Below are 24135 nucleotides of genomic sequence, written 5' to 3' on the forward strand. Positions count from 1 at the left end.
TAATGTAGGAGAATATAACACAATACATATGGTAGGAGAAAATCCAAAGAAAAACTAACCGGAAATGTTTTTTCTTTGAGAGACCATCCTCTTAAAATGGCAAGTATAAGGGCATACTGGATATTAGCTCCCTGGATGCAATTCCACAGGGTGGCAGCAGTCTATATTCAAGGTTTCAGGCTTGTAACTTCCAAAACGAATAAGAAATTGTACAGGGACAAGGTCTTGGAAATTCGTGTTTGCGCACGCCATGAAGACAAGACGCACCTGCTAAAATCGGTTTCCTATTGAACATACTTCTTTCCGTAAGAAATATTATAGTTTGATTACATGTTAGGGTATCTGAGGAGTGAATAGAAACATATTTTGACTTGTTGAAACAAAGTTTAGGGGTAGATTTCTTTCTATGCATGTTGAAAGAGTAGATTACTCAAATCGATGGCGCCAACTAAACTGACTTTTTGGGATATAAAGAAGGATTTTATCTAACAAAACAACACTACATGTTATAGCTGGGACCCTTTGGATGACAAATCATAGGAAGATTTTCAAACAGTAGGTGATTATTTAATCGCTATTTGTGAATTTATGAAACCTGTGCCGGTGGAAAAATATTTTGATGTGGGGCGCCGTCCTCAAACAATCGCATGGCATGTTTTCGTTGTCATTGCTACTGTAAATCGGATGGTGCAGTTAGATTAACAAGAATTTAAGCTTTCAACCAATAATAGACACTTATATGTACCTTGATGTTTAATATCCATAATTTTTATGATTATTTATTTGAATTGCGCGCCCTCCAGTTTCACCAAATCAATGTACGGCTCAGAGATGTCTATCTACCTAGTCCTTTAATAATTCAAGACCTGCAAAACCTTTGTTCCTCTAATGACCAATTAACCAGTTTCCAGCGTTTTCTTCGTCAGTGCGGTGAATAATTGATCAGCTCTTTAAAAAAATCATGCCGTGTTTTTAGCCGCCCTCTCGGCCCAGCGTATAAATTACATATCACGTTAGATATTAGGTTGGGGGAGAGATGTTTTTAATTCTCTCTCTCACCTGACTGTTGTTGTGCGGTGGGGGTGAAGTGATGTAGTGTCAGATTTTCCCCCACTAAGACTCATTCCTTCTTTCATCATACCTCCTCTCTCCCCTCACTCCTCCATATTCTCATCTCCTTATTTTCTTCTCTCTTCCTATATCTCCTCACTCCTTCCTCCCCACTCCTCCCCCTCCCTCCTCCTTTCTCTCATCTCCCTCCTCTCCCACTTTCCCTTCCCCCCTTATCCCCCACCCCACCATACATCCCTCCAGGTGCTAGCGATAGACCCAGATGTTGGGGACAATGGGACAGTGGTGTACAGCATCAGCCCAGAGAACCCCTTCTACACCATCAACAGCAACACGGGCAAGATCAGGACCAGCGGGGCCGTGCTGGACAGAGAGAGGTCCAACCCAAAAGACATCCTGCTCATGAGGACCATCATCGTGTCTGCTGTCGATCGTGAGTCCCACACCAGGCCAGAACTCTGTCTGTTGGTTGGTCGGTTGGTTTGTTGTTCTGTGTGTCTGGCCGGCTAGCTGTTTATCTGGGAGTGTGGGTCTCTGTGTGTGTGTGTGTGTGTGTGTGTGTGTGTGTGTGTGTGTGTGTGTGTGTGTGTGTGTGTGTGTGTGTGTGTGTGTGTGTGTGTGTGTGTCCAACTGTCTGGGCCTGAAGAGTCTGTCAGTCTGTCAGCCTATACTATGTCTGTATCTAAATTACAGTGTGCGTTCATAAATTAGTTTCTACTTTAAAGAGTAACTGCCCCAAAAAGCCACTTCTCGTTTAGAAAAAGGCTTATGTGGCATTGATATTAGTCAGAAACATTTATTCTAATGTCAAAATTGACTACAAAGTTTAAATAGGATAATTTTGGTTATAAAGTCATTCTCGTCCAAAACTGAGATTTGCGAGATGATAGGAAAAAATGCTATGTCAAGGAATGAAGGGTGCCGTAACAGTTTTCCTTGGGTTGGGTTTATTTCAATCCTGCCCAAATGCCCACAGCTGGCAGCACCAAAGTAATCATCAATTCGGAGCGCAGCTGCATGCGACCCAATCGTAATGCCCATGGTAAATTTGGTTGACATTCGATATCCCCATGGGGCTATTAGGGACCATCATTAAATTACACAATATTTTGAATGTCAATGGCTCCAAATTTACTTGACTTAAAAAACTCAAACCAACTATAAATTGTAGAAATTCAAATTTAAACGCATTTAATGAGGCAAAAAAAAGTTATATTTAAACTATGTCCCATTTACATTTTGTAATTTATTGATGGTCCCTAACTAGCCCCAGGCTTTCCAATGTCAAACCAACTTTGCCACGGTTGCACACCAGCCGGCTGAAGCTAAGTTGGCTATCACTAGCTAGCCTTGGCCACTTCTGGTAAAACTTTTATTGGAGTTTTGTGCTCCTGTAAATGCTGTGTTTGTACCTCTGGCGCCCACTCCAGTTGGCAGACCTCCACTGCGTTCCTCAGTCAGCACCACGGTGTACGTCAACTTGCTGGACCTTAATGACAATGACCCCATCTTCCTTAACCTGCCCTTTGTGGCCGAGGTGCCAGAGGGCCTGCCTAGTGGATCCTCTGTGTTCAAGGTCAGTACACCATTACAATATGTCATTAGAGTTAGATGCTTGTGTAATTGTATCAGATTAATCAGATGGAAGTGTGTGAAGGCTAATTAAACATTTTCTTTGTTTCTGTATTCCCCTGTCTGTCATGTCCTCCTCTCACTTCTATTCTCCCCACCACTTCCATATCTCTCTCCCGCTCTGTCCCCTCTGGCTCTTATCCCCACATCTCATCTTACTCTTCCCTTCTCCGATCTCCCCTTTCCTCTCATTTCCTTTACTCTCCTCTCCTTCCCTTCTTTCATCCTTTCCTCTGCTCCGCCTGCTCTCCTCTCTCCCTCTCCTCTCCCTTTCTCTCTCTCTCTCTTCTCTCTCTCTCTCTCTCTCCCTCTACACTCACTTCCTCCTCTCTCTCTCCTACTCAATCCCTCTCTCCTCTCCTTCATCAGATCCAGGTGGAGGACCCTGATCAGGAGGAGAATGGTATGGTTACCATGGGGCTACTGGTGGGCATACCACGCGTTGATTTCTATCTCAACACCACCACGGGCGTGCTGTACTCAATGGCAACTCTGGACCGCGAGCAGATTAGCCTGTACCACCTGAGGATCGTGGCGTACGACCAAGGGCAGAACCCACGCACCTCCACCAGCACCCTTACCATCACAGGTTTGCAAGCATCGGGGCCTGTAATCACTTACTGTCTCAGAGTAGGTGTGCTGATCTAGGATCAGTTTTGCCTTTCAGATCATAATGACTAAGACAGGGGGGACCTGACAGGGAGGACTCCTACTTTGAGACGCTTTGTGAATGCATGTCATGGCTGGTCCAACATTCAAATTTTACACCATATAAAGACTGATTCAAGACAGTATTTTGCTTAGTATAATAGCACTACCTGCTGGTCAGAAGCATATATTTTAGAAGCGCTGGGAGATTAATGACAATCTGTTAAATGTGTTGCGTGTCTTGTCTGCCTATTGAGCATGGTGAAAGTTATTTTACAAGATACAATGTGTCTCTCTGTCTCTCTTTGTCTGTCTGTCTGCTTGCCTGTCTCTCTGTCACTCTGTGTCCCTCAGTCCTAGATGCCAACGACGAGACCCCCACCTTCTTCCCCAAGGTGTACAACGTGTCCCTGCAGGAGAGCGTCCCCAGGGACCATGTGGTGGCTCGCCTCAACTGCTCTGACAATGACGCCGGCCTTAACGCCGAGCTCAGCTACTTCATCACAGGTCAGAGGTCAAACTAAGGCCATGGCAGACTGTGTGTGCGTGTGTGTGTGAGTGGTTGGGCAAGACGTAGAGTTGTATTATGTGAATGTGCTACTACTTGTTTATGTGTATGTGTGTGTATGCATACTTGCGTTCATTCATGTGTATAAGTGAATAGCCGAGATATACATGTAATACTCCACCATCTGTGTGTTGTGTTCTGCAGGTGGTAACCAGGATGGTAAATTCAGTGTTGGCTTCAGAGATGGTGTGGTTCGGACTGTGGTTGGCTTGGACAGAGAGACACAGGCTACATACTCACTGGTCATAGAGGCTATCGGTAAGTCCTTGTCCTATAAGAGCATTTTTCATCTTTCTTTCTACTTTGTGTATTTAGACCTTTTGTACATCTGTGAGATTGAGAAGCGAGAAGTGATGCATGCAAGTCTTGTTGTGCAACGGTCTCTGTTCCTTTTCATAATCTTTAAACTATCAAAATAAAGAAAGTCACACACTCCATGTGTAATCTCCCAGCAATTTAATGGGTATTTACCAACGTTTCGGCATCACTGTGCCTTCCTCAGGGTAATGTCATGAATACTTGAACCAGGTTATGTAGACACACAGTACAATTAGTGTAACCAATGACAATAGTGAGGGGTGTGTCATAATGATTAAGTTAATTAAAATTAATGAAACTGTTAAAAAATTGTATATGACATATTACGCTGTATTACGCTATTGTTATCATATAGAAACATAATTGAATAGTGTACATCATATCAGCATCAACATACATTATTGTTTCATTCAATTTCACATAATAATTTTGTATATCGTTTTTGTTACATGTAATCTTTTGGTTCAATCTTAATGTATAATGAACATCATCAACAGGGGGAACATATTAGGTATGCGCTAATAAGCTGTAAAAAGAACTTAAAATGTATAAGACTTGTTCATAGAGGAAAATGTGTTCATAAGAAGAGCCTGAGATCAAAGTCAATATTCAGACCACTAGGGGTCAATGTTTTTAGATAGGATATCCAGTAAGCCTCCCATTGTAGTAGTAGGATCTCGATGTTATCTCCTCTCCTTGGTAGAGCAACATGCTCAATGCCTGTGTATTTGAGGGAGGAGATGGGATGGTTAGCTTCAACAAAGTGAGCTGCTACTGGATAGTCAGTGTTCTACACCTGATTGAGCTGCGGTGTTCAGCTATGCGTTGTATTTTCGTTTGTCCTACATCGGCTTTTCCACATAAACAGGTGATGAGATAGATTACTTGGTCTTGCATGAGATGATACCCCTAACAGGGATCTTACGACCTGTATGTGGGTGTCTGAAGAAAGACGCTTTTATAGTGGTATTGCACTGTGCGCATGAGCCACATTTGTAGTTCCCATTTGGGATAGGTGTCAAGAGTGTCTGAATGGGCTCAGGGGGCATGTCAGATCTCACCAAACTATCTCCAATATTGCGACCACGCTTATAGACCACCAGTGGGGGTTCCTTGAAGAGGTGTGCAATTTTTTTGTCTGATTGCAGAATATGCCAGTGCTTGTTCAGGATTGCTTTCATTTTCTCTGAAACCTTGGTGTACTTAGTGAAAAAGACAGTTGCTTTTCATAATCTTACCAAAGAGAGACTGTCACATTCGTTAGATGAATGATTGGACCAAGGCGCAGCGTGAGTAGCGTTCCACATAATTTATTATAAAGTGAAACGTAAATGCAAATACAAAACAAATAAAGAATAGACGAACCGTGACTATAATATAACTATACATAAACAATATCCCATAACCCCCAAGTGAAAAACAAGCTGCTTAAGTATGATCCCCAATTAGAGACAACGATTACCAGCTGCCTCTAATTGGGAATCATACCAATCACCAAACATAGAAAAACTAAACTAGAACCCCACATAGAAAATAACAACTAGAAAACCCCCTGTCACACCCTGACCTACTCTACCATAGAAAATAAAAGCTTTATGGTCAGGATGTGACAAGAGACCAAGAAGGCTTGCATCCCACATGCCACCCTGTTCCCTATTTAGTGCACTACATTTGACCAGGGCCCATAAAGCTCTAGTTAAAAGTAGTGGACTTGTCTATGGAATAGGATGCCATTTGGGATGCAGCTAACGTCTGAGGTTTCGTGTTGTTGTTGAAACTGTTTATCTGAGTTGTTCTGGGATGTCCATGTGTGTGCTGATAGGGCCGTTCAGACTCCTCACTGTGAGTATATATTTAGAGAAGGGGGGGGATTCAGAGAAGAGAGTACTCATGTAACTACCTCAGAAATGATTGAACATGGCTGAACTTTGAGTATCCCACTGGTATGTTCTAAAAAATGGGGTTTGCAAAGACTCAGACTGTGTCCATTTTTGGTTTCTATTGTATGGTTTTAATGATTAAGGTTTAATTTATTTACACCAAATAAAATAAGTGATAAACAACAATACAGATAAAAAAAAATAAAAAAACGGTGTCCAGATGTGATTGGAAGCCAAAGGGCTTGTATAAAAACCACACCACAAAAAAACAATAAACAATACGTAAGTACAACAAAAAAACGGTTTGTTTAAACAGATAACAAAACTCAGTAATCATAACTGTACAAATGAACCGATCAGCGTTCATAAAAAAATTCTAAACAGTATATGTTTTGTTTAAATGTGTGTGTGTGCATGTGTTTATGTGTGGATGTGAGTGTGTGAGATTTGGGCTATGTGGAGGAGATTACTGAGTAGTTTGGTTCATGAGGCTAACCCAGAGTCTTCGCTTGAAGTTACTGAGGGATGATGAGGTTTTGGCAATGTGAATATAAGAATTCCAGAGTATGGTACCTCTGTATCTGATAGAGAATTGACTACAGTATGTGAGGTGAGGCAGTGGAGAGGATGAAGGTTATCACAATGTTTTGTGTTTATATAAATGGATTTCAGAATTAACCCTGAAGAATCCATTGAAAGGTAAACTGTCAGGGAGGTACAGTATTTGTAGATGAAAATGCATAATTGGCATACATTGATGTCGTAAATAGGCAAGATATTGAGTTTCTTAAACAAAGGTGCAAATGGAGCTAGGTAATTAGAGGTGGCTAGCCTTGCAAATTTATTTTGTATGATAAGTATATGTGTAGGTAGGAGGCAAATGTACTGGCCCAGGCAATTTTACAGTAAATGAGATATTTGTAAATTAAGCTATGGTAAAGTGTTAGGAAGCAAGCCTGATGAACCAAACCACTAATCTTTCTGATAATACCAACAGATTTCATCACATCACACACAACAAGTCACATCACATCATTGCAGCAGACAAATTGAATATGATCTTTCCAGGATAACTTTTCATCAATTAGAACTCCAAGGAATCTAGAGGATGTGACTTGTTCCATTTCATTCACACCAATTGATTGGATTATACAGTTAGTTTTACTTGCAAAGATTTCAAAGATCTTGACTTACTTACTTCAATAGTCTACTGTTGATACATATATTAAAAGTATGTTCACGACCAAGTTTCTCAGAAACTTACTGACATATGCACACAGTGTTAGTTTTGTAATGTGTAAATGTGTGTATCCCTCAGACAATGGTCCAGCAGGCAGCAGGAGGACAGGCACAGCCACAGTGTTTGTAGAAGTACTGGACGTGAACGACAACAGACCCATCTTCCTCCAGAACAGCTACGAGACCAGCATACTGGAGAATGTCCCCATAGGATCCAGCATCCTGCAGGTACACAGCCAGGCTGACACACGCGCGGCACATATATATATATATATATATATATATATATATATATATATATATACATACATACATACATACATACATACATACATACACATACACATACACATACACATATATATATACATATATATATATATATATATATATATATATATACGTATATATATATATATATATATATATATATATACGTATATATATATATATATATATACATACATACATATATATATGTATATATATATATACATATATATATATATATACATACATACATATATGTATATATATATATACATATATATATATATATACATACATACATATATGTATATATATATATACATATATATATATATATATATATATACATACATATATATATATATATACATATATATATATATATATATATATATATATATATATATATATATATATATATATATATATATATATATATATATATATATACATACATATATGTATATACATATATATATATATGTATATACATATATACATACATACATACATACATACATACATACATACATACATACATACATACATACATACATACATACACACACACACACACACACACACACACACACACACGATTGCAGGTACGCAGTCATGCATGCGCGTACACAGACACACACAAACACATGTGCACACATAGACATACATATACACACAAGCATACACATGGTTACACACATGGATATACCTACACACACACTATATTATGCTCTTAAGGATATCAAACTTGAGAAAGCTTTTTATTTTCTAAAACAAACTACATTTTAATACAATAAAATAATAACACAAACTGTTCTACGCTCTTAGAAAAAAAGGTGCTATCTAGAACCTTAACAGGTTCTTCGGGTGTCCCCATAGGATAACCCTTTGAATAACCCTTTTTGGTTCAATGTAGAACCCTTTTGCTTCAATGTAAAACCCTCTTTTGTTCTAGGTAGAACCCTTTCCACAGAGCGTTCTACTTGGAACCCAAAAAGTTTAATCCTGGGAACAATCGAATAACACTTTTGGAACCCTTTTTTTTACAAGATTGTAGCTAATACAACAATCAAAATGTACGAAACAATTCACATCATCCACTTAGGCTGTTATCCCTTTTGGAAGAACCTTGGGCTTGCACCTGCTTCTCTTGTCATTAACAACATGGCCCAAATAACATTTACTCCACCAGTCCATGTGGTTATCTTGAAGTCAGGGTTTGATCAGAAGTTTGTGTCATTGTTTAATTAGCAGTACATCCATGGACATGCAGGACTGTGGTCAAGTCTAAGTGCTTTGGTCAAGTTACAGTCAAAGCGGTCATCTCCATGACCGGGCCTGCATTCATCTCACGGTCAGAGCGTAGTCATATCTCTGTAACATAGTCAAACAGGCAGGGCATGGTAAGGTGGGTGGGCTGCTGTGGTCAGGTTGCGGTCTGGTTGGGGAGCAGTGGGTGCTGCACTCGGGCATGCGCTGGGGCGGTCGTCTGAATGAGGAGGTGAACGACCGCTGTACAGAGCCCAGTCGCTTCCACAGCTTGAGCTGGGGCTCCGATGACAAAGAAGGCCCGCAGACCAGGGACTCGCCTGAACTACAACTCCCACCCGAGTCCTCCTCTGTCTGGGCTGACGACCCACGACACACGGCCAGGAAGATAGCACAGCCAGCCAGGAGCAGGGAGAGGCCTAACACCACCATGATGGTCAGCAATGGATTGTGAGGCTCTAATGGCAGGGGGGAGGAAGAGAGGGAGGTGGGCAGGCTGGATAGGTTGAAAAGTAGTGGTGATTTTGTGAAAGAAAGGGTGGAAGAGATGTTGACCACTAGATCACTGGTGGTGTTTATAGTCACCAAGTTCTTGAATGGAGAGAAGTCATGAGAAAGGAGGTTAGATGAGAAGTGTGTGGACATGTGTGTGTGGGTGCGGTCTGTGTGTGAGTGTGTGCGTGCGTGTACACCAGTCTCTTTCAGAGTGCCACAGCAGCTTTCTTGATATGGGAAGTCTTGCCTTATTGTCCAAGCTAAACCAAGCTGACTTAGGCTTTTTTTAGGAGGGGTTATTACCATCATACCCTGAAGAGATGCAACACACACACACAAATGTCATAGTCTTTAATTCGGTAGAGACAACACGTGCCTTGTCGGTTTAGGGGGAAACACATTCGGACGTGAAATTAGTTTTAAGACCAAATGCCAGCAAAGCTGTTTGGAAAGGCCACTGGAGCAGCCATCATCTCGTTAGTCACCAACACACACTCGCTCACACACTCACACACACACTCTCAGATGCAAAATATTGAATACAAAATCTATTATAGTATACGCACACCCACAAGCAAACCACAAACTCCAGAGAGTTCAGACATCTTTCACTGTCCAACATCCACTTACTCTCTCACATTGACTGTGACTCCATACTTAGATACTGACCCAAACACACATTCACCCATGTGGGCATAACACATATAAGTACATGTCAGCAAACACACATACATTTTATACACACACACACACACTTTACCTTTTTCAGCATCTGTGAGTCATCCAGAATCTGTGAGTCAAACTTTTTCCTTGCTTCCACGTTCCCTTTCTCCCTCACACTGCCTTTTCAAGAGAGCGTTAGGGAATGCACAGAGAAGAAAGAGGGGACAGAGAGGACAGGACAGTGATCAAAACATAGTCTCTTTGTTTTCCACTGGGAGAGCCTAAAACAATGGTCCATTTCCAACACCGTCTAAGAGCTTAGAAAATTATCTCCCAAAACTAACACTGCAAATGCTTAAATTCACAACATCTGGGCTTAGTAACACAAACTGGGAAGCTCTGCACCCCTTTTATAGCCAAAGTGGTGCAGTCCACTGTGTAATACACTATTCATCAATCTGAGATCCTACTCTCTTTTCTCCCGTCTCACCCCTTCCCCTCTCCTCCTCTTTCTCTTCTCCTCTCTAAATCTCTTTATAAAGCTAATGAAACTGAAACAGGGCCCCTCTTTTCACACAGGGAGCGAGAGAGAGGAAGGAAGGGAGGGTGTGTGTGTGTGTGTTTGAACACATTTTGTGTATGTGTGTGTGTGTGGGTGTGCATGTGATATTTCTAGACAGATGCATGCTTGTGCACGCATCTGTCTAGGAATATCCACAGGTCCTACAAGCAGGGTAAGATCAGGGTCTGCTCAGTCTCATCTTGCTTCAACATCTCTGTGCTTATTTTAGTTCAGAACTCCAGTCAGAAGTCATGGTTGGATTCAGTATATTCTACTCAGCTCAGCATGCCTCACTAGTTATCTCTGTTGAGCCATGCTGTCTCTGATGTGTTTTTGTCTTTGGCTGCTCTGGCTCCATGCCTGCCTTTCAGAGAGAGAGAGAGAGAGAACAAGAGAGAGGATGTAGACTGGTAGAGGGAGAGAGAGACAAGAAAGAGACAAAGAGAGAGAGGGGAAAGAAGAGAGTGAGTTAGGGAGATTGAGAGTGAGGGAGAGAGAAGTGAAAGAGAGAGAGAAAGGGAGAAAAAGAGAGAGACAGAGGGCACGAGAAAGGGAGAGAGACATCTCCATTGTGGACTCATTGCCAGGGCCATGGTGCAGTTGTTGTGGCAACCATGGGACTACACAGAATTTGGAGGGGGTGGGGTGGGTTACTAGCATGTTAGTACGTGTGTGTGTATGTGTCTATGAATGTCAGCATCTGTGTGTGTCTGTGTGCATGCCTGTGTTCGCGCACATGTATGTGTGTGTACATATGTGTAAATGTTTATGTATTGTAGCTATGTAGGCCTATTGGTGGGTGGTTTCAAGTCACTGTGGTTGTAAATGAGTATAATGGCTGCATATGTCTGTGCTATTAACATGTGTTTGTGTCTGCAGGTGCAGGCCACAGATTCAGACCAGGGGGAGAACGGCAGGGTTCTGTACAGGATCCTCTCTGGTGAGTACAGCTTCTTCCATCCTCTTCCCAGTTGCCAGGTGGTGATACTTTTCACACCTACTCTCAGGCCTCCCCGCACACAAACAAGTAAACACAAAAGACTGTCAACACTGCACTGTAAGGGAGTGTGTAACTGGCGGCAGGGAAGTCAGGCGCAGGAGATGATGGCTAGAAGACCGGCGACGCCGACCGCTGAGCGCCTCCCGAACAAGGAGAGGAACCGACTTCGGCGGAAGTCGTGACAGTACCCCCCCTTAACGTGCGGCTCCAGCAGCGCACCGACACTGGCCTCGGGAACGACCCGGAGGGCGAGGCACAGGGCGATCCGTACGGAGACAGTGGAACTCCTGCAGCATTGAAAGGTCCAACACGTCCTCGACCGGAACCCAGCACCTCTCCTCCGAACCGTACCCCTCACCCTCCACGAGGTAATGAAGGCTCCTTGCCCGACGCCTCGAATCCAGTATGGAGCGAACGGAGTACGCCGGGGCCCCCTCGATGTCCAGAGGGGGCGGAGGAACCTCCGCACCTCAGACTCCTGGAGCGGGCCAGCCACCACTGGCCTGAGGAGAGACACATGGAACGAGGGGTTAATACGGTAATCGGAGGGAAGCTGTAACCTGTTACAAACCTTGTTCACTCTCCACAGGACTTTCACTCTCCCCACAAACCGCGGGCCCAGCTTCCGGCAGGGCAGGCGGAGGGGCAGGTTTCAGGTCGAGAGCCAGACCTGGTCCCCCGGTGCGATCACCGGGGCCTCACTGCGGTGGCGGTCTGCAGCTTCTCATGTCTCCTCTTCGCGCCTGAACCAGTCGTCCACCACAGGAGCCTCGGTCTGACTCTGATGCCAAGGCACCAGAACCGGCTGGTACCCCAGTACGCACTGGAAGGGGGAGAGGTTAGTGGAGGAGTGGCGGAGCCAGTTCTGTGCCATCTCGGCCCAGGGCACGAACGCCGCCCACTCCACCAGCCGGTCCTGGCAATAAGACCACAGAAACCTGCCCACATCCTGGTTTACTCTCTCCACCTGCCCATTACTCTCGGGGTAAGGAAATCCACCGACAGGTGCGACCACGGCCGTTGTGGAACGGGTAAGGGGTGTAGCTTCCCTCTGGGCAGGTGCCTAGGAGCATTACACTGGGCGCACACCAAGCAGGAGGAAACATAAACCCTCACGTCCTTAGCCAAGGTAGGCCACCAGTACCTCCCGCTCAAACAGCGCACTGTCCGACCAATCCCAGGATGACCAGAGATGTGGGCCCAATAGATCAACCGGTGGTCAGTCCAGATGAGAAAAGGGCGTTTAGCCCCCTCAAGCCAATGTCTCTACGCCTTCAAGGCCTTGATGACAGCCAACAGCTCCCAGTCCCCCACGTCATAGTTTCGCTCCGCCGGGCTGAGCTTCTTCGAGAAGAAGGCACAGGGGCGGAGCTTTGGTGGCGTACCCGAGCGCTGAGAGAGCACAGCTCCTATCCCAGCCTCGGATGCGTCCACCTCCACTATGAACGCCAAAGAGGGATCCGGATGGGCCAGCACGGGAGCCGAGGTAAACAGAGCCTTCAGGTGACCAAAAGCCTTGTCCGCCTCAGCCGACCACTGCAAACGTACCGTACAGTGAGGTAATGGGAGCCTCTACCTGACCAAAACCCCGGATAAACCTCCGGTAGTAGTTGGCAAACCCTAAGACCCACTGCACCTCCTTTACTGTGGTGGGAGTCGGCCAATTACGCACTGCTGAAATGTGGTCACTCTCCATATCCACCCCTGAGGTGGAAATGCAGTACCCTAGGAAGGAGACAGACTGCTGGAAGAACAGGCATTTCTCAGCCTTGACGTACAGGTCATGCTCCAACAGGCAACCAAGCACCTTGCGCACCAGGGACACATGCTCGGCGCATATAGCGGAGTATATCAGAATGTCATCAATATACACCACTACACCCTACCCATGCAGGTCCCTGAAAATCTCGTCTACAAAGGCTTGGAAGACTGATGGCGCATTCATCAACCCGTACGGCATGACGAGGTACTCATAGTGCCCTGAGGTGGTACTGAAGGCCATCTTCCAATCGTCTCCCTCCCAGATACGCACCAGGTTGTAAGCGCTCCTGAGATCTAGTTTGGTGAAGAAGCGTGCCCCGTGCATTGACTCAATCGCTGTGGCTATGAGCGGTAGTGGGTAACTATACCTCACAGTGATCTGGTTCAGGCCTCGATAGTCAATACACGGGCGCAGACCTCCCTCCTTCTTTTTCACAAAACATAAACTCGAGAAGGCAGGTGAAGTGGAGGACTGAATGTACCCCTGACGCAGGGATTCAGAGACATATGTTTCCATAGCCGCCGTCTCCACCTGTGAGAGAGGATACACATGACTCCTGGGAAGTGCAGTGTCTACCAGGAGATTTATCGCACAATCGCACTCTCGATGGGGTGTTAATTGAGTCGCCTTCTTTTTAGAGAAGGCAAGAGCCAAATTGGCATATTCAGGGGGAATGCGCACAGTGGAGACCTGGTCTGGACTTTCCACTGTAGTAGCACCAACGGAAACCCCTAAAAACCTCCCCGAGCACTCTCGCGACCACCCCGTGAGAGCCCTCCGTTGCCAAGAAACAGTGGGGTCATGACAAGCTAACCAGGGTAGGCCTAGCACCACAGGAAACGCAGCAGAGTCAATGAGGAAAAGACTAATTCATACCCAGAGGAGCGGTGGCCTCCCTAATCAACCCTGACCCTAATGGTCGACTGTCTAAGGTGTGAACGGGGAAGGGCACAGCCAAGGGAACAATGGGGATCCCTAAACTGAGGGCGAATGATCTGTCTATAAAATTCCCAGCTGTGCCTGAATCGACGAGCGCCTTATGCTGGGAATGCGGGGAAAACTCAGAAAAAGTATTATACAAAAACATATGTGCAACAGAGGTGCCGGCTCACCTGGGGCGACGCCAGCGCGCCCTGCCTGCTGCCTTGATCCCCAGAGGAACCAACCCGGCACCGACCGGCAGTGTGACCTCTGCGGCCACAGATGGTGCACGAGCTGGAACCTCCTCCGGTCTCCCTGCGCACCGCACCTCCCAGCTCCATGGGTATCGGAGAGGTGATGGAGGAAGATGGAAACGACAGACCCCGATCTGGATGTCCACGGGTAGCCAGCAGGTTATCCAGCTGGTCGAAGGTGAGAGTGGTGTCTCTGCAGGCCAACTCCCGACGGACGTCCTTGCGCAAACTGCAACGATAATGGTCGATCATGGCCCTGTCGTTCCAGTGGGCCAACTCCAGGGCGAACTCCTGGGTGCTCCTCGTCCCCTGCCTCAGATGGAAGAGGCGCTCACCCGCCGCTCTACCCTCAGGCGGGTGGTCAAAGATTGCCCGGAAGCGGCGGGTGAGCTCCTCGAAATGGTCCAACGCCGCATCTCCCTCTCCCCACACGATGTGGGCCCACTCCAGGGCTTTCCCAGAGAGGCACGAGACAAGGGCGGACACCCTCTCACGGCACGAAGGAGCCGGGTGGACGGTTGCCAGGTATAGGCCGAGCTGCAACAGGAACCCCTGGCAGCCTGAAGCCGTCCCGTCGTATTCCCGGGGAAAGCCGAGACGAATCCCACTGGGACCAGGGGAGGGGGGGCGAGTAGTGGAGACCCCGGGTTGTGCTGGTGGAGGTGCTGGAAGAACTCCCTGTCTCTCCCAGCGGTCCATTGTTTGGACAACACGGTCCATGGCGGTGCCAAGATGGTGGAGCATCGCCGAGTGCTCCCGCCCTCCTCCACCCCATACCAGGGGCGCCTGCTCCTGCAGACTCCATTAGCGGTGCGGAATTCTGTAAGGGAGTGCATAACTGGCGGCAGGGAAGTCAGGCGCAGGAGAGCAAAACTTGGTAATCAACGGAGCAGTTTTATTCATAAAACCACCAGTAACCAGAACCACAAACAAATGGGTACAAGAGAAAACGTGCACATGCACTTACAATAAATAATTCCGCACAAAGACATGGGGGGAACAGAGGGTTAAATACACAACATGTAATGAGGGAAATTGAGACCAGGTGTGTGAGAAGACAAGACAAAACAAATGGAAAATGAAAAGTGGATCGATGATGACTAGAAGACCGGTGACGCCGACCGCCACCCGAACAAGGAGAGGAACCGACTTCGGCGGAAGTCGTGACATGCACGCTAATTATACCCTGCATGCATTATCATAACTTTATTTGAAGTCTTACGGTATTAGCCATTTAACCTGTTGGGGATAGGCGGCAGTATTTGCACGGCCGGATAAAAAACGTACCCGATTTAATCTGCTTACTACTCCTGCCCAGTAACTAGAATATGCATATAATTGTTTGATTTGGATAGAAAACACCCTAAAGTTTCTATAACTGTTTGAATGGTGTCTGTGAGTATAGTAGAACTCATTTGGCAGGCCAAAAAGCTGAGAAGATTCCAAACAAGAAGTGCTCTCTCTGACCATTTCGAGGCCTTCTTGATCATCTCTAACCAAAACAGGGGATCTCTGGCATAACGTGACATTTTCTAACGCTCCCATAGGCTCTCAGAAGGCGCCAGAAAGATGAATGGTGGCTTTGCAGGCCCTGGCTGAAAAACATTAGTGCATTTGGATAATGGTCGATCTGAGGACAATGAGACTGGAGGCGCATGCACGAGCCGACACCATGTTTACGTTCTCTCTCTTTGAACGAAAACAACGACTCCCGGTCGGAATATTATCGCTTTTTTACGAGAAAAATAGCATAAAAATTGATTTTAAACAGCGGTTGACATGCTTCGAAGTACGGTAATGGAATATTTAGAATTTTTTTTGTCACGAAACGCGTCGGGCGCATCACCCTTCTTTACCCTTCGGATAGTGTCTTGAACGCACGAACAAAACGCCGCTATTTGGATATAACTATGGATTATTTGGAACCAAACCTACATTTGTTATTGAAGTAGAAGTCCTGGGAGTGCATTCTGACGAAGAACAGCAAAGGTAATCAAACTTTTCTAATAGTAAATCGGAGTTTGGTGAGTACCACACTTGGTGGGTGTCAAAATAGCTAGCCTGTGATGGCCGGGCTACCTACTCAGAATATTGCAAAATGTGCTTTCACCGAAAAGCTATTTTAAAATCGGACATAGCGAGTGCATAAAGGAGTTCTGTATCTATAATTCTTAAAATAATTGTTGTGTTTTTTGTGAACGTTTATCGTGAGTAATTTAGTAAATTCACCGGAAGTGTTCGGTGGTAATGCTAGTCACATGCTAGTCACATGCTAATGTAAAAAGCTGTTTTTTTATATAAATATGAACTTGATTGAACAAAACATGCATGTATTGTACACTGCTCAAAAAAATAAAGGGAACACTTAAACAACACAATGTAACTCCAAGTCAATCACACTTCTGTGAAATCAAACTGTCCACTTAGGAAGAAACACTGATTGACAATAAATTTCACATGCTGTTGTGCAAATGGAATAGACAACAGGTGGAAATTATAGGCAATTAGCAAGACACCCCCAATAAAGGAGGGGTTCTGCAGGTGGGGACCACAGACCACTTCACAGTTCATATGCTTCCTGGCTGATGTTTTGGTCACTTTTGAATGCTGGCGGTGCTTTCACTCTAGTGGTAGCATGAGACGGAGTCTACAACCCACACAGGTGGCTCAGGTAGTGCAGCTCATCCAGGATGGCACATCAATGCGAGCTGTGGCAAGAAGGTTTGCTGTGTCTGTCAGCGTAGTGTCCAGAGCATGGAGGCGCAACCAGGAGACAGGCCAGTACATCAGGAGACGTGGAGGAGGCCGTAGGAGGGCAACAACCTGCAGCAGGACTGCTACCTCCGCCTTTGTGCAAGGAGGAGCAGGAGGAGCACTGCCAGAGCCCTGCAAAATGACCTCCAGCAGGCCACAAATGTGCATGTGTTTGCTCAAACGGTCAGAAACAGACTCCATGAGGGTGGTATGCAGGCCCGACGTCCACAGGTGGGGGTTGTGCTTACAGCCCAACACCGTGCAGGACGTTTGGCATTTGCCAGAGAACACCAAGATTGGCAAATTTGCCACTGGCGCCCTGTGCTCTTCACAGATGAAAGCAGGTTCACACTGAGCACGTGACAGACGTGACAGAGTCTGGAGACGCCGTGGAGAACGTTCTGCTGCCTGCAACATCCTCCAGCATGACCGGTTTGGCGGTGGGTCAGTCATGGTGTGGGGTGGCATTTCTTTGGGGGGCCGCACAGCCCTCCATGTGCTCGCCAGAGGTAGCCTGACTGCCATTAGGTACCGAGATGAGATCCTCAGACCCCTTGTGAGACCATATGCTGGTGCGGTTGGCCCTGGGTTCCTCCTAATGCAAGACAATGCTAGACCTCATGTGGCTGGAGTGTGTCAGCAGTTCCTGCAAGAGGAAGGCATTGATGCTATGGACTGGCCCGCCCGCTCCCCAGACCTGAATCCAGTTGAGCACTTCTGGGAGATCATGTTTTTTATTTTTTATTTTATTTATTTCAACTTTATTTAACCAGGTAGGCAAGTTGAGAACAAGTTCTCATTTACAATTGCGACCTGGCCAAGATAAAGCAAAGCAGTTCGACAACATACAAAAACACATGGAGTAAAACAACATACAATCAATGATGCAGTAGAAAAAAATAAGACTATATACAATGTGAGCAAATGATGTGAGATAAGGGAGGTAAAGGCAAAAAATGCCATGGTGGCAAAGTAAATAAAGTATAGCAAGAAAAACACTGGAATGGTAGATTTGTAGTTTGAAGAATGTTCAAAGTTAAAATATAAATAACATGGTGCAAAGGAGCAAAATAAATAAAATAAATAAATACAGTAGGGGAAGAGGTAGTAGTTTGGGCTAAATTATAGATGGGCTATGTACAGGTGCAGTGATCTGTGAGCTGCTCTGATAGCTTGTGCTTAAAGCTAGTGAGGGAGATAAGGGTTTCCAGTTTCAGAGATTTTTGTAGTTCGTTCCAATCATTGGCAGCAGAGAACTGGAAGGAGAGACGACCAAAGGAGGAGTTGGCTTTAGGGGTGACCAGAGAGATATACCTGCTGGAGCGCGTGCTACAGGTGGGTGCTGCTATGGTGACCAGTGAGCGGAGATAAGGGGGGACTTTACCTAGCAGGGTCTTGTAGATGACCTGGAGCCAATGTGTTTGGCGACGATTATGAAGCGAAGGCCAGCCAACGAGAGCGTATAGGTTGCAGTGGTGGGTAGTATATGGGGCTTTGGTGACAAAACGGATGGCACTGTGATAGACTGCATCCAGCTTGTTGAGTAGGGTATTGGAGGCTATTTTGTAAATGACATCGCCGAAGTCGAGGATTGGTAGGATTTTCAGTTTTACGAGGGTATGTTTGGCAGCATGAGTGAAGGATGCTTTGTTGCAAAATAGGAAGCCAATTCTAGATTTCACTTTGGATTGGAGATGATTGATGTGAGTCTGGAAGGAGAATTTACAGTCTAACCAGACACCTAGGTTTTTGTAGTTGTCCACAAATTCTAAGTTAGAACCGTCCAGAGAAGTGATGCTGGACAGGCGGGCAGGTGCAGGCAGCGATCGGTTGAAGAGCATGCATTTAGTTTTACTTGTGTTTAGGAGCAGTTGGAGACCACGGAAGGAGAGTTGAATGGCATTGAAGCTCGTCTGGAGGGTTGTTAACACAGTGTCCAAAGAAGGGCCAGAAGTATACAGAATGGTGTCGTCTGCGTAGAGGTGGATCAGAGATTCACCAGCAGCAAGAGCGACATCATTTATGTATACAGAGAAAAGAGCTGGCCCAAGAATTGAACCCTGTAGTACCCCCATAGAGACTGCCAGAGGTACCAGACAGTAGGCCCTCCGATTTGACACACTGAACTCTGTCAGAGAAGTAGTTGGTGAACCAGGCGACGCAATCGTTTGAGAAACCAAGGCTACTGAGTCTGCCGATGAGGATGTGATGATTAACAGAATGTCTCGCTCCATCCACCAACGCCACGTTGCACCACAGACTGTCCAGGAGTTGGCGGATGCTTTAGTCCAGGTCTGGGAGGAGATCCCTCAGGAGACCATCTGCCACCTCATCAGGAGCATGCCCAGGCGTTGTAGGGAGGTCATACAGGCACGTGGAAGCCACACACACTACTGAGCCTCATTTTTACTTGTTTTAAGGACATTACATCAAAGTTGGATTAGCCTGTAGTGTGGTTCTCCACTTTAATTTTGAGAGTGACTGCAAATCCAGACCTCCATGGGTTGATAAATTTGATTTTCAACCATATGACTATTTTACACCATTTTAAAGACAAGACTCTCCTTTATCTAACCACACTGTCCGATTTCAAAAAGGCTTTACAACGAAAGCAAAACATTAGATTATGTCAGCAGAGTACCCAGCCAGAAATAATCAGACACCCATTTTTCAAGCTAGCATATAATTTCACAAAAACCAAAACCACAGCTAAATGCAGCACTAACCTTTGATGATCTTCATCAGATGACACTCCTAGGACATTATGTTATACAATACATGCATGTTTTGTTCAATCAAGTACATATTTATTTCAAAAAACAGCTTTTTACATTAGCATGTGACGTTCAGAACTAGCATTCCCACCGAACACTTCCGGTGAATTTACTAAATTACTCACGATAAACATTCACAAAAAACATAACAATTATTTTAAGAATTATAGATACAGAACTCCTTTATGCAATCGCGGTGTCCGATTTTAAAATAGCTTTTCGATGAAAGCACATTTTGCAATATTCTGGGTAGATAGCTCGCCATCACGGGCTAGCTAATTTGACACCCACCAAGTTTGGTACTCACCAAACTCAGATTTCCTATAAGAAAAATTGGATTACCTTTGCTGTTCTTCGTCAGAATGTACTCCCAGGACTTCTAGTTCAACAACAAATGTTGGTTTGGTTCCAAATAATCGATAGTTATATCCGAATAGCGGCGTTTTGTTCGTGCATTCAAGACACTATCCGAAGGGTAATGAAAGGTGACGCGCCCGGCGCATATCGTGACAAAAAATGTCAAAATATTCCATTACCGTACTTCGAAGCATGTCAAACGCTGTTTAAAATCTATTTTTATGCCTTTTTTCTTGTAAAATAGCGATAATATTCCGACCGGGAAACCCTGTTTTCGTTCAAAGACTGAAAATGTAAACATGGAGACGTCTCGTGCACGCGCACACCCGTCTCATTGTCCTCAGATCGACCACTATCCAAATGCGCTACTGTTTTTTAGCCAGAGACTGCAAAGTCATCATTCAACGTTCTGGCGCCTTCTGAGAGCCTATGGGAGCCTTATAAAGTGTCACGTTACAGCAGAGATCCCCTGTTTTGGATAGAGATGACAAAGAAAGCCAAGAAATGGTCAGACAGGGTACTTCCTGTACAGAATCTTCTCAGGTTTTGGCCTGCCATTTGAGTTCTGTTATACTCACAGACACCATTCAAACCGTTTTAGAAACTTTGGAGTGTTTTCTATCCAACGCTACTAATTATATGCATATTCTAGTTTCTGGGCAGGAGTAATAACCAGATTAATTCGGGTACATTTTTTATCCGGCCGTGAAAATACTGCCCCCTATCCATAACAAGTTAACTGCTCAATGACACATTTGAAAGATGCAGTGTCAAGTGGGTAACATTTGATTTGGATAAATTCATTTTACAATGTTGGTGATTCATTTTACAATGTTGGTGATATTCTAGTATTAATATTTGAATGCACTTTATATCAATACCCTCATGACCATCCTGCATGCAATCACTCTCAACCCCCCAGCTAACCTCTCCCTCTCCATTTCTCCCTCTCTCGCACCCACTCCCTCTCTGTCTCTCCCCCCCCTCCCCCTCTCTCTATCTCTCTCCCCCATCTCCCTCTCTCTGCCTCTCTCTCCACCTCCCCGCTCTCCCCCCACTCCAATCTCTCTCTCTCTGTTTCTATCTGTGTGTGTCTCCCTATCTCTCTCTCTCTGTCTGCATGTGTAGGCAACAGTAAGGGTCTGTTCAGAATTAATGAGCTGTCGGGCCTTGTGATGCGGGGCCAGAGGGCTCTGGACAGAGAGAGCAGCAGCTCCCACGTGCTGGAGGTAGAGGCCTACAACAGTGACCAGGGCAGGATGAGGAGCTCCGTACGGGTAAGTAGAGTAGGAGGGGTGATGAGGGTGGACAGGGATTGACGAGAGACAAGGGAGGAAGAGGGGACAGGGCTGGACATGGAGGTCTACAACAGTGACCAGGGCAGGATAATGAGCTGCGTGCAAGTGAGGAGGGGACCCCCTTGGCATTTTTATTTGGATTTCATGTAATGGACATTCACAAAATAGTCCAAATCGGTGAAGTGAAAAAAAAATAAACCTGTTTAAAAAATTTCAAAAATATAAATAATGGAAAAGTGGTGCATTAACCTCTCTAGGGCAGGTGGCACCAAATCGTCCCACCTACGTAACAGCCAGTTGAAGCCTGTGGCGCGATATTCAAATACCTTAGAAATGCTATTACTTCAATTTCTCAAACATATGACTATATTACAGCATTTTAAAGACAAGACTCTCGTTAATCTAACCACACTGTCCGATTTCAAAAAGGCTTTACAACGAAAGCAAAACATTAGATTATGTCAGCAGAGTACCCAGCCAGAAATAATCAGACACCCATTTTTCAAGCTAGCATATAATGTCACAAAAACCCAGAAGACAGCTAAATGCAGCACTAACCTTTGATGATCTTCATCAGATGACACACCAAGGACATTATGTTATACAATACATGCATGTTTTGTTCAATCAAGTTCATATTTATATCAAAAACCAGCTTTTTACATTAGCATGTGACGTTCAGAACTAGCATACCCCCCCCCGCAAACTTCCGGCGAATTTACTAACAATTTACTAAATTACTCATGATAAACGTTCACAAAAAGCATAACAATTATTTTAAGAATTATAGATACAGAACTCCTCTATGCACTTGATATGTCCGATTTTAAAATAGCTTTTCGGTGAAAGCACATTTTGCAATATTCTAAGTAGATAGCCCGGCATCACAGGGCTAGCTATTTAGACACCCAGCAAGTTTAGCCTTCACCAAACTCCGATTTACTATTAGAAAAGTTTGATTACCTTTCCTGTTCTTCGTCAGAATGCACTCCCAGGACTTCTACTTCAATAACAAAATGTTGGTTTGGTACCAAATAATCCATAGTTATGTTCCAACAGCGGCGTTTTGTTCGTGCGTTCAAGACACTATCCGAATGGTAAATAAGGGTCATGCGCACGGCGCATTTCGTGACAAAAGATTTCTAAATATTTCATTACCGTACTTCGAAGCATGTCAACCGCTGTTTAAAATACATTTTTATGCCATTTTTCTCGTAAAAAAGCGATAATATTCCGACCGGGAATCTGCAATTAGGTAAACAGACGAAAGAAAATACAGCATGGGGTCGACTCGGGCACGCGCCTAAGCCCATTGTCCTCTGATCGGCCACTTGTCAAAGGCAATAATGTGTTTCAGCCAGAGGCTGCCTCGATATCGTTCAGCTTTTTCCCGGGCTCTGAGAGCCTATGGGAGCCATAGGAAGTGTCACGTTACAGCTAAGATCCTGAGTCTTCAATAAACAGAGGCAAGAACAACAACACCTTGTCAGACAGGCCACTTCCTGCATGAAATCTTCTCAGGTTTTTGCCTGCCATATGAGTTCTGTTATACTCACAGACACCATTCAAACAGTTTTAGAAACTTTAGGGTGTTTTCTATCCAAAACCAATAATTATATGCATATTCTAGTTACTGGGCAGGAGTAGTAACCAGATTAAATCGGGTACGTTTTTTATCCTGCCGTGTAAATACTGCCCCCTAGCCCTAACAGGTTAATATGTATTCACCCCTTTGCTATGAAGCCCCTAAATAAGATCTGGTGCAACCAATTACCTTCAGAAGTCACATAATTAGTTCAAGTCCACCTGTGTGCATTCTAAGTGTCACATGATCTGTCACATGATCTCAATATATATACACCTGTTCTGAAAGGCCCCAGAGTTTGCAACACCACTATGCAAGGGGCACCACCAAGCAAGCGGCACCATGAAGACCAAGGAGCTCTCTAAACAGGTCAGGGACGAAGTTGTGGAGAAGTACAGATCAGGGTTGGGTTATAAAAAAATATCAGAAACTTTGAACATCCCACGGAGCACCATTAAATCCATTATTAAAAAATGTAAAGAATATGGCACCACAACAAACCTGCTAAGAGAGGGCCACCCACCAAAACTCACAGACCGGGCAAGGAGGGCATTAATCGGAGAGGCAACAAAGAGACCAAAGATAAGCGGAGATTGGAGTATCTGTCCATAGGAGCACTTTAAGCCGTACACTCCACAGAGCTGGGCTTCACGGAAGAGTGACCAGAGAAAAGCCATTGCTTAAAGAAAAAAATAAGCCAACATGTTTGGTGTTTCCCAAATGAGGGAGACTCCCCAAACATATGGAAGAAGGTACACTGAGACTAAAATTGAGCTTTTTGGCCATCAAGAAAAACGCTATGTCTGGCGCAACCC

General features: G+C 44.9%; 1 protein-coding gene across 4 annotated transcripts in view; it reads left to right on the forward strand.

Moving 5' to 3' along the window:
- LOC115162910 (cadherin-23) overlaps positions 1 to 24135 on the forward strand; it is a 712130-nt gene that overhangs the window by 495052 nt on the left and 192943 nt on the right. For all 4 annotated transcript variants that reach the window (XR_003869666.1, XM_029714423.1, XM_029714440.1 and 1 more), the window contains exons 22-29: positions 1315 to 1504; positions 2502 to 2647; positions 3073 to 3292; positions 3706 to 3858; positions 4064 to 4177; positions 7436 to 7584; positions 11495 to 11555; positions 21566 to 21714. Coding sequence is in view for 3 of the 4 variants with exons in the window: in XM_029714423.1 (XP_029570283.1) it covers positions 1315 to 1504; positions 2502 to 2647; positions 3073 to 3292; positions 3706 to 3858; positions 4064 to 4177; positions 7436 to 7584; positions 11495 to 11555; positions 21566 to 21714 (1182 nt within the window). In the remaining variant the exon portion in view is untranslated. The remainder of the gene's footprint in view (positions 1 to 1314; positions 1505 to 2501; positions 2648 to 3072; positions 3293 to 3705; positions 3859 to 4063; positions 4178 to 7435; positions 7585 to 11494; positions 11556 to 21565; positions 21715 to 24135) is intronic.

The sequence above is a fragment of the Salmo trutta genome, chromosome 2 (genome assembly GCF_901001165.1).
Source record: "Salmo trutta chromosome 2, fSalTru1.1, whole genome shotgun sequence".
NCBI classification, from domain to species: domain Eukaryota; kingdom Metazoa; phylum Chordata; class Actinopteri; order Salmoniformes; family Salmonidae; genus Salmo; species Salmo trutta.